Genomic DNA, 11567 nt, shown 5'->3' on the forward strand with positions numbered 1-11567 from the left:
GTGTTTTGATGGTTTGTTGAGCATCTCAGTTTTTGGAAGTACACATGCATTCTCTCTGCTCTTTTTTTTTTTTTTTTTTTCAGATTTTGATGTGTCCAGAACATGAAATGGAGAGGGTAAACATGTACTGTGAAATTTGCAGAAGGCCTGTTTGTCATCTTTGTAAACTGGGTGGATGTCATGCAAATCATAGAGTAACAACCATGAGCACTGCCTACAAAACCCTTAAGGTAAAAGTAAATATTGTTGGACCTGACCTTAAGAAGGGGAAGAGTACTGAGCTTGTGGTAAGGGCAAATTCCATCTGGCAGTAAGCCAGGACGTGTGTTTAGAGGACACTGAAGTAGTCATGAGGCATGCTGTTGTGCAACATCTGTTAATGTATATATTAGTGTGACATAGTGTATGCCTGAGAAACTAAACTATATTTTCTACAAGGCTTGAAACATAACCCCTTAAAAGTGTTTCCACCTTATTTTAGCCAACTGTACAGCAGTACTGACCAATACAGAAGGTTTAAACAGTTAATACTTTACAATCTAGGTTTTTTAAGATAAGTGTCCTTGTGGCTTGGGTTAGCTGATACTTTAGAAGCACTCCTGAAAAATTTGTGTCTGAAGTATCTCTTGGGACCTTGTATGTTTCTGAAATTGCATAACTGTTGATTCCCTAAACCCAGTACAACAGGGAAGACTTGCAAACATTGCTTTGTTACTATAGAATGATTGCTGCTACCTCCTCTTCCTCCTTTCCTATCATCTCACTTGCTCACAGGGTAAAAAAAAAAAAGGAAAAAAAAGACCAGACCCGACTGCCTTGTGCTCTTTGCCATTCTCACCTGCTTGCAAGGCTTTTCCTGTAGAGCTGTTAACTCTTGCAACTAAGGAAGTGCAGAGACACTCATAAGTTCATTCTTTGAACCACTCATTTTTCTAGCAAATCTTACTACAAATGAGTTAATAACTAACAAGACTTTTCTGTAAGTTTTAGTAATGTCCTGGAGCCTCATGTTCCTAGCCAAAGAGAGGGTGACTCCTGTGGCTGGGGAAGAATGAGCCAGCTGAGGCTGTTACCTCTTGTCCATAGAGTCCTGCTCACAGCAGTGGCCTGATGTCTCTGTGCAGTCATCGCAGGTCACCGAGTGATTCTCTGCAGGGGTGCTGCTCATAACAGGCTGTTGTCCTTGTAGCTATATAGACTGAGCGCTAGCTGGATGTCCTGCCTGCACTGGTTGTCAGTTTGAGTGGGATACCCTTATTTTGCCAGCTTGCCGTTTTATTTTAATAGGAGAAGCTTTCAAAAGATATCGAGTACCTCATCAGTAAGGAGAACCAGGTGAAGGCTCACATCACCCAGCTGGATCTGTTGCTGAAAGAAACAGAGGTAAGAGTGGCTTGCAGATTGTCTGGAGATGGCCCTTGCAGGGACACAGCAGGGACTCGAACTGTTTTCAGTGAAGTGTTTTAAATCCTTTGGGTTTTTTCAGTTAACCAGTAAAACAATTTTTGAACAGTTTGTATTAGTCCTGACTCGCACACGGTAAGACCTAATCCTGACAGTGTGGGAAATTTGGGCAACATACAGAGAGAAGTTAAGTTTTGGATGCTGCTGTAAATTTAATTGAAATAAAGCTTATTTGATACCAATAATTTGATACCAATAACCAAAGAGAGGTGTGTTATGCTTACAGCTGCTGTGTATTAATGGTGCTGCACAATTCACACTGTCTGTTGACCTCGAGGATGTTGCAGTAAAGTCAGAATTAAGGGCAAAATCTCCCTGCAGAAGAGTCAGAGCTGTGAGTTCACATACAAGCTGAAAAACGTGATGGCAGAAGTTGTAGGAGCTCCTGGTCCTGCCTATATCTTGATACAGATTGCCTCCGTGCTTTGTAGTTCCTTTTATCCAGGGCACTAGTCAAAGTGGCACTACAGGTCTGAGGGTGTGTGTGAGAAACTGGGCTGGACCCCCAGTTCAGGGTGATTGGGGAAGATGGAAGAACACCTAGCTCTTGGGAATGAAGACTTCAGAGACGGACCTGCTTTTACAGTGCTTTTCTGTGAGCTGTTAAGACAAATGCCCTGCATAACTCAAGACATAATCAGAGGAATACTTTACTGCTCTTCATTCTCTGTGTTAAGACAGTAAATGCTTACTAGCTTGAGTGCAGTGCTGATTGCATTTTCAGTGCTGAAGAGCATAACAAAGCTCACTAATCTTCTCTGTCAAACAGATGACTAGTTCGCTATGATATCTTGAACAACCTTAAGTATGTTTCTGTATGCAGCCACAGTGCTGTGGAATCTGTCTAAAATGTCTTTTGTTCCCTCCTAGTGCAACAGTGAAAGAGCTAAAGAAGAAGCATCTCAGAGTTTTGGGAAATTATCTCATGTCCTGGAAGAGAAGAAATCTGCAGCTCTTAGGGCAATTGAAAATTCTAAGAATTTAAGGCTGGAAAAATTGCAAATGCAAGCAGAAGAATATCAAGGGCTCCTGGAAAATAATGGCCTTGTAGGATATGCTCAAGAAGTGCTTAAAGAAACTGATCCTTCTTGTTTTGTTCAAACAGCAAAACAACTTCATGTGAGGTATCTTAATTATCTTCTGTTTGAGGTGCAGGTACTGTTCGAGGATGTCTGCTCAGTCATACTCTTTTCACACCTGCTAGCAAAGTACTGAATGCAGTACCTTGTATTGTAGAGGCTTAGGATGGTCCTGGTACTGCTCAGTTGAAATTACTATGTTACAGTGTGCGTTAAGAAACAGCATACAGGAAGGGTTCTGTCCTGTGACAATGCCTAGCCTTGTTCAGTAGGACTGCAGTGGAAGGGTAGCTGTTCAGCTCACTGAAACATTCCTTTGCTCAGAGATTGTATCGGGTATTTGCAAGTTAATCTAACAGGTCTCTTCTGGCTTTAAACTCTTTGATCTTAATAGTTGTTCTCCATTAGCCCTTCACACCTATTTTGTTCTTTGAACATAAGGCCCCAAATTGTTAAAATGCTCTGCCAAATGAACCATTACCTGTTTGTTATCTTTGCACTGATGTACAAAAGGCCTTTAAATTTTGCATTTGAGTTCTGTCTAGAGGGACAGAAATTTCTGGGAGCCATCAGTAAATACATGAGAAAAGAATTTTTTTTAAAGCAAAAAGTAGCATTTTTACTTTAAGAAATATACACGTGTGAATTTTCTTTGCTTTATTCTGCTGTCCCTCTGCTACTCTGCTTTCAGAATCCAAAAAGCTACTGAATCCCTGAAGAGCTTCAGGCCAGCAGCTGAAACTACTTTTGAAGACTTTGTGGTGGACATAGCCAAGCAAGAAGAGATCCTTGGTGACTTGTCCTTCCATTCCAATGGTAAATTGCGAGAGCATCAGGTCTTTCTTGAGTTACGGCTTTGAGGACTTCTGTGGAAAGAGGCAAAACTTATTCAGGGCTGCAGTTGCTGAACTCAGTCTTGTGACTTGCATTGTATTGTCCCTTCTGTCTCTGTGACCCACAAGGCATTAATTACCTAGCAGCAACGCTAGCTTCAGCTTTCCTAAAGAAGCTAAGATGCCATTGCATTCAGTACCAGTATACACTGGCTTCCAAAATATTGTAGTTAAGTAATACCCCGTCTTTCCAGAAGCTTTTTGTTGCACAACAGAAAAGAATAAGTTTTTAAATGTTTTTTCAGCTGCCATCAAAAACAAAAACTACAACTTTCTAACTAAAAACAGAAAGTAAGGGACTTAAATTTAAGTGCATGAACAGAAACATCCTCATCTGCACTCTTTAACTGAGTGAGTCAGATTTCCCCCCCAAACACACAGTGATATAGCCACTCAACAAAGGGCTTGTATGGTTAATTCTAAAACAACGTGTATCTAAATTTGAGGGGTTTTTTCTCCTGAATCTCTGGCATTCCAGGTCTAGAAATACCAGAAATCAATGAGGAGCAGAGCAGAATGTACAACAAAGCTCTGATCAGTTGGGAACACCCTGGGAAGACAGACTCAGCTGATATCTATGTTCTTGAATATCATAAGCTTAATAGAGAAGAGGAGAGTGCAACGTGGCAAGAGATCAAAGTTTGCAGCAAGAGCAAAGTAATATCTGATCTTGATGATGACAGCAGCTATGCCTTTAGAGTTCGAGGATATAAAGGGTCCATCTGTAGCCCTTGGAGCCGGGAAGTTATTTTGCATACACCTCCAGCTCCAGGTACTGGGTTTTCTTATGTCTACAAGGTGCCAAATCTATGTCTGTCAGTGATAAGAGCTGTAGGTGGTTTCCAGTAGCTCCCAGACTTCTACTATACTGTTACTGGTTGCATAAATGTTTAGAAGCACTGTTAACAAACAGGTTACGTAGGTAACATACTGAGACTGTGTTAGCTTGCATGACGTTCCTGGTAGCCTTTAAAAGTGAGAAATTCTAATGCTGGTGTGACTTAAAATGTAGTTTATAAGCACAGAAGGCCAAATACTTAACTAAGAGGAAATATTTTGGGATACTGTTTTTCAGTTTTCAGTTTTCTTTTTGATGACAAATGTGGGTACAACAGTGAACATCTCCTGCTGAACCCAAGAAGAACCTCTGTGGAAAGTAGGGCTGGATTTCCTCTACTGCTGGGATCTGAGCGCATGCAGGTTGGATGCTACACAACCCTGGATTACATCATTGGTGACACTGGGATTGCCAAAGGGAAGCACTTCTGGGCTTTTCACGTGGAAGCCTATTCATACCTGGTGAAAGTGGGAGTTGTTTCTAGCAACAAGATACAGAAATTGTTCCATAATACCCATGATGTGACCAGCCCAAGGTAAATTGCAGACTCTTGCTTTATGCATGTTTTATACAAGGAGATGGCTTTTTAAAAAATAAATTAAGAGCAAGTCTGGTCTCAGTACACACGGTGAACCTAACCAGTAGAAAGTGGCTTGAAGGATATGGTGAAGGAAGGTTGTCCTGTTCATCCCCTGGTGTTAGTAGAAAGATATTCTAATTATCCAGAGTCCTATTTTCTTTCTTTTTGGGAAAGAAAGCAGGTTCCTCTAAATGTCAAAATAAGTCGGTTAAAGCAAGAAGGTAAAATAAAAGCATCAGTTGCAAGATTGAAGCAGTGTTTAGTTGTCAATAGGAAGAGTCTGCCTTAATTCCCTTAGCATACTAGGTTTGGCAGCCATTCAGAGGTACAATGTTCACTGTGCGTATGTGTGTATCTTTGCTGTAGCTTGCGTCACGGTGGATTCCAAGTCACTGGTTTATCCCAGGCTATACCCTTGCATACAGTACTGGAGTGCTACTGAGCACATGTCAAAGTACAGTGGACAAACCAGCAAAAGATTTCCAGCTCTCAGTTACAGTTGTAGTAGGCCTGGATGTGTCTAGGAACTGCAGGCTGGGAGGCTCTCTTCTGGGGACTTAACTTTTTCAGGAATCTAACAAATGTAGTGGCTTCCTCCTGTATAACATCCTGAAAGTGTGAAAATGCCAATGTCTTGAGCTGCTTAAAGTCACATGGACCCTTTTTGCAAAGTGAGAAATTAGATCCTGATTTCCTTATCCACACAAATATCTGGAAAACTTTAGCTGACACACATCCAACCTCCCCCCAAACACCCCAAAACCGCAAACCTAGCTAGGGATTGTCTGCACAGAATATGTGCTTCTTTCTGTCTTCATCCGGGGACAGAAGTAGGGGAAAAGCATGTAGACTGAACAAATCAGGCTACAAACTTTCCCCTGTAACCAGCTGGGAAACAAGGTTTCAGGGAAGCCTGCAGGCAGAGCACTTTTTAAAAAAATAAACAAAAACTAAACCACTACTTTTTGTGTTGTGAATTTTAAAGACAGTGTAATACAACAGTGGCATGGAAAACTCATAGGACAACAGTAATCTTAAATGTATTTACTGGTTCATTTAACGTTATGTAAATAAAATTAAACATATTTTGTCTCTAGTGATTAGTCATATTTATTAAATGACTTCTCAAGTTAACTAATTTACTATACCTGTAGGTTTATTAATGATAGCCTAGCATGAGTACATTTAGATACATCTGCTCCCTTAGTAGAGCCTTCTGTGGTCTCATCCTCATTAGTGTTTAGCTGTTATTGTTTGAAGTGGCCCAGGTGGGCGTTCTCCACGTACTAAATGCATCTTCCCTCCTGGCTTAGGTATATTTTTACCCCACAAGGTTTTGCGGGTGATCGTGTCATGTTGCCTGTCTTACAAAAATGTTTTCTCCAGTTCATATCACCAATCCCACTTCAGAATTTGACAAAAGCAAATGGCTGTTTTTCTGTTCTAGATACGAGCAAGACAGTGGTCATGACAGTGGGAGTGAAGATGCCTTCTTTGACTCATCTCAGCCTTTCACACTGGTCACTTTAGGCATGAAGAAGTTCTTTATCCCCATGACAGCTGCTGCCCCTAAGGATCCAGCGAGCAGAATCCTTCCCCTGCCATCATGCTTAGGCATCTGCCTCGATTGTGACAAAGGCAAGGTGGGGTTTTATGATGCAGGCCGTATGAAATGCCTTTATGAGTGCGAGGTGGACTGCTCTGGCATAATGTACCCAGCATTTGCCTTAATGGGTGGTGCAGCAGTTCATCTTGAGGAAGCTGTCACAGCAAAGTACGGGGAGTACCACAGTGACATCTAGTGCAGTAATCTCTTCCCATTGCTGTTCTGAGATGGAAGATGAGAGCAGAAGAATTCTGCCTTAGTTTTCAGTCCTGGTTAATTACTTTCTACCTGTGTGTTGCTCACAAGCCTCTAGGCCATGTTTTTTTTAACAAACGGTGCAGACACTTCCTGTACCAGTAGGAAATATTCTTCCAGGAACTCTCCTGTCTTTCTTGTGATCTGTGCAAAGCTGTTCTCCACAGACTTTCTTCCCAGGGGGAAGCAGGGAAGAAGTTTGTCTAGCAACCAAAATTGTTCTTCAGGGGTAGAAATCTGCCTTTTATGTAACTTAAATCCTTACATAGTCAGTTTTGTATTTAATGAAGTCAAAACTGACAGCATGTGATTGTCATTCTCCATTTAAGAAATCTGCCTGAATGCCTCTGAGGGGTCAAATGCTTTCCAATTAACCCCTGAGCATCAGGGGTTGGGCCTTTCAGCATGAAATAACATTTGCAAAAATACAGTATAAAGCAGGGAGAATTCAGAACTGCAGCTGAATGCTTAGGTTGTATTTGGAAAGAGGAGGGTAAACTAGAATCTGATTGCATGTCATATACCTTTAATGTGACTGTAAGCTAAAACTCTAATTCTGATACCCGGTGTCATAGTTGGTGGCATAATGGTAAGTTTCTTTACTCTTCCAGGCTTTCACTATAGGCTATATAAATTATATAAAGTGCAATTCTACCTTATACATCAGACTTTAGAGTCCAAAATCAGAAGTGTTTGCATGTGTGAGTAATGGTACCTGGTATGTAGGCAAAAGCAAATGAGTAATAATATGGGAACTTAAAAAAAAAAATCAGGTATTTCTTTTAATACTCGTTTCTTTGAGTTAATTTTTTGATCTAGTAGCAGCTTGTTTTTTTTAGTAAGAACGTTAAAAATGCACTGATTAAGTTTTGAGACCCAATTTCTGCCTTAAAGGATGTGTCCCCTCAAATTTCTGAACCTCTCATGTTAAAAACTGTATCACATACAGTGATTTTCATAAAATCATAGAACCACAGAATGGTTTGGGTTGGAAAAAACCTTTAAAGATCATCTAGTCCAGTGCCCCTGCCACGGGCAGGAACATCTTTCACTAGACCTGGTTCTCAAAGCTTCATCCAGCCTGATCTTGAAGACTTCCATGGATGTGACATCCACAGCTTCTCTGGGCAACCTGTTCCAGGGTCTCACCACTCTCGCAGTTAGAAATTTCTTCCTTATATCTTTCAGTTTAAAACCATTGCTCCTTGTTCTGTCTCTACAGGCCTTAGTGAAAAGTCTCTCTCCATCTTTCTTTTAAACTCTCTTTATATACTGAAAGGCTCCAATGAAGTCTCCCCAGGGCCTTCTCTTCTCCAGGCTGAGCAGCTGCAACTCTTTTAGCCTTTCTTCACAGGAGACATGTCCCAGCACTCTGATAATTTTTGTGACCCTCCTCTGGACCCACTCTGTGCTGGGGGACCCAGAGCTGGATTCAGTACTCCAGGTGGGGTCTTGGGAGAGCAGCGTTGAAGAACCATCTCCCTTGCCCTGCTGTCCACCCAGCAGCCCAGGATATGGTTGGCTTTCTGGGCTGCAAGGGCACATTGCTGGTTCATCTCCAACTCTTCATGAACCAGGATCCCCAGGTCCTTCTCTGCAGGGCTGCTCTCCATCCTCCAGTCTGTATTGGTACTGGGGATTGCCTGGACAGAGGTGCAGGACCTTGCACTTGGCCTTAGTGAACCCTATGAGGTTCACATGGGCCCACTCAAGCCTGTCAAGGTCCCTCTGGATGGCATCCTGTCCCTCAAGTGAATGAACTGCTCAGCTTGGTGTCATCTGCAGACTTGCTGAGCGAACACATTGTCTATGTCGTTAATGAAGGTATTAAATAATATTGGTGCCAATACAGACCCTTGAGGGACATCACTCATTACTGGTTTCCACTTAGATGTTGAGCTATTGACTATAACTCTTTAGATGTGATCATCCAGCTAATTCCTTAACCACTGAACATCCATCAAACCCATATGTCAGATTTAGAGGTAAGAATGTTGTTGGGGATCGTATCAAAGGCCTTACAGAAGTCCAGGTATATGACATCTGTAGCTCTTCCCTTGTCCACTGATGCAGTCACTCCATCACAGAAGGCCACTAGATGAGTCAGGCATGATTTGCCCGTGGTGAACCCATGTTGGCTGTCTCTAATCACCTCCCTGCCTTCCATATGTTTCAACATATCTTCCAGGAGGATCGATTGCATGATCTTGCTGGGCACGGAGGTGGACTGCATCTGTTTATAGAAATCTATGTAAAAAAAACATGTGGTACTTGCACTGTTAACTTGTGTTGTCGAAAAATAAGGATCTAAAGTGAAGGATGTTTCTAATATGTACTTGGTGCTTTCTCATTTGGGGATATGCTTTCTAATTTGGGGATAGTGTTGCATCTTGATGAATGTGTGTGAAGTATGCTTACTAAGTACATGTATACAGCTGTAGAGCTATGAAATGGGACCTGAAAATCACAATACATTTACATGAATGTAGGTCATAATGCAAAACCTTTGTGTGCTTTGCTGTGTGAACTGTTGTACTGATCTGACCTGGAGTCCATCCCTCCCAGTGTCCTCTCTCCTAAGCCTCTGTCCAGTGGCCACTGTCAGAAGAAATTGGCAGAAATGTCATTTGTGCCAAGGTGAGCATGACAGCCCTTTTGGGGCTAGAAAGGCCCAGCAAGGGCAACTTCTTTTCCAGGTCTCACCTGCAAATGTTTCTGCCTTAGTAAGGCTCTGTGGAAGTACATTCCACAGCTTCATTGTGTGCTTGTGTGAGAAACACTTTGATGTCCCAGGCAGCAGCTGTGAAGCAGTGGGTATCTTTTGGAACTTTATCCTGCAGGAGAAGTGGCAAATTGTCCCTTGCTAGTTATCCTTTAGGTCATTTGTTTTTGTAACAGATGGTTATCATAACCTTTTTTTCCCCATTATGCCCTCCCCTTCATGTTTCCTTCTGCTGGATGGAAGCCATTCTGTACTGGTGAGCATCCTGCTGCCACTCTTTCTCTTCTCTGCTTCTGAGGCTGACTGAAGGAGCCCTCCGTACAGACACTGTTGCTGTGAAGAATGACAAAATTCTGGGTTTTCCTTCTTTCCATAGTCTGAACTATATTTGCCTTTTTGGTTGATACCAAATATTAAGTTGACATTTACAAAGTTTCTTCTACAGTGTTTTCCACACGATCCTGATAGTTGTAAACAAGCTGTGCACATACAGGGTTTCCCCACCTTGTGTGCTATTTTGCATTTATTAATGTTGTTTCATCTGTTCGTTTACCTAGTCACTTAGTCCTGCAGGCTTTCTGCAGCTCTTCAGTCACTTCTAGTCTTGAATGTTCCTGAGTAGCTTCACAGATAACACACATACAATTTTTTTGTTTGATTGCTTTTCCAGATCTTGGAGCAACTTAAGTTGTAGTGTAGCAAATCTCTTTTCTGCTGTTAAAATTTATTGTTCCTTCCGCTTTTTTTTCCCTCAGTCATTTAATGAACCATGATTAGCTAGTCAAACACTGAAAACTTTTACATGTTAGTACACTCTGTTGAGTATATGACTCATGTTCTTGGGTGTGTGTGAGCCCAGTAGTCAAATAGACCCAGGAGATGGGATTCTTTCTTCAGTAGCTGTGACTTCTCCCGTTGTATAATCACTGTTTGTGTGTTCATCTATCAAATCTAGTATCGGCATAAAGCTGTAGATTATAGGGTTGAACCTCCTGGTTTGTTGTTCCCAGACCAAATCTTCCACAGACAAACATACCATTTTTGATTCCTCTGTTTCAGAAACTGGTATAAATTAGAGGTTTTATGTCATGGTTAGCACTCCACAGTTCCACATTTGGATTTTTTATAACCATCTGGACCAATATCACTAGGCTTTGGCCCTTCATTATTTTATGGAAATACTCATAAACTGAACACTCTATCTTAGATGTGAAGACAGTCCGTCAGACTCCTTTATTTAAAAAAAAAAAAAGAAAGATTAAATTTTATTGGTTTGAGAACATAGAAGATATTAGAAATTTAGGGGTTTTTTCTTCTATAGCTTTATCTTACATTCAAGATGTGATCTGCTATGCAATTACTTATTCCACTGGACAGAGACTAATGCTACTGTAAACATTTATCTGCCATTTGATATGTCTGTATTTATCTCATTCTGAGTTTAAAAATCGATGGGGCTTTTGGTGTTACTTGAATACTTCGGATGCATTCATTACAGTACTCTATGGTGCTTACTCCAGCTTATTAAATAAAAAACCACACTGTCAGAGGCACTGACAACACACTGTCAGATTTTTTCTACTACAATGGAAGTGTCACCTTTCAGAAATGCAGTTCAGCAGTACTTGCCTATCCATTTTTCCACTTGCCTATTTTTCCACTTGCCTATTTTCCAGAACAAGTTTCTTCCTACAAAACAGCACTTTACAATGTAGACTAAGTTAGGAATGGTGTGGTATCGTGTGGATCTTTGTGCAATATAGCTGTTTGGTGACTACTGTGTGATTTGCAAAGCCCCATGCAGGTGTGAATCATGTAGACACTTTTTAGGTATCTAAAGCTTTAACAAAAAGACCTTGTTTAAAAATATGCTGAAATGTAAATGTAATGTCTTTTTTTTTTTTTAATAAAAGCTGAAAATACAGGACCTTGGTTGTTCACATTATTACATCCCAGCTCTGAACTACCCAGGTTGAAATAATATTTCTTACAATAGATGACAACGGTGACTTGTGGGAAGACAGCATTGCTTTTGGTTCTTGAGTCTGCCCGTATGCCAGTACCTCTAATTTTAGGAGGACTGAAGAGCCTAGTTTGGACTAACTGCCGTGTCAGGCTTTTATTTAAAAT

At 41.1% G+C, this 11567-nt stretch overlaps 1 protein-coding gene across 3 annotated transcripts in view; it reads left to right on the top strand.

Annotated features, from left to right (window-relative positions):
* TRIM36 (tripartite motif containing 36) overlaps window positions 1-11364 on the top strand; it is a 31618-nt gene extending 20254 nt beyond the window's left edge. For 2 of the 3 annotated variants that reach the window (XM_074855954.1, XM_074855955.1), the window contains exons 4-10: window positions 84-230; window positions 1288-1383; window positions 2335-2588; window positions 3235-3359; window positions 3915-4208; window positions 4512-4809; window positions 6302-11364. In XM_074855954.1, the coding sequence (XP_074712055.1) occupies window positions 84-230; window positions 1288-1383; window positions 2335-2588; window positions 3235-3359; window positions 3915-4208; window positions 4512-4809; window positions 6302-6656 (1569 nt within the window). In that variant the 3' untranslated portion in view covers window positions 6657-11364. The remainder of the gene's footprint in view (window positions 1-83; window positions 231-1287; window positions 1384-2334; window positions 2589-3234; window positions 3360-3914; window positions 4209-4511; window positions 4810-6301) is intronic. The other variant, XM_074855956.1, reaches the window with a different exon arrangement.
* Window positions 11365-11567: the final 203 nt, after the last annotated feature.

The sequence above is a fragment of the Strix uralensis genome, chromosome Z (genome assembly GCF_047716275.1).
Source record: "Strix uralensis isolate ZFMK-TIS-50842 chromosome Z, bStrUra1, whole genome shotgun sequence".
NCBI classification, from domain to species: Eukaryota; Metazoa; Chordata; class Aves; order Strigiformes; family Strigidae; genus Strix; species Strix uralensis.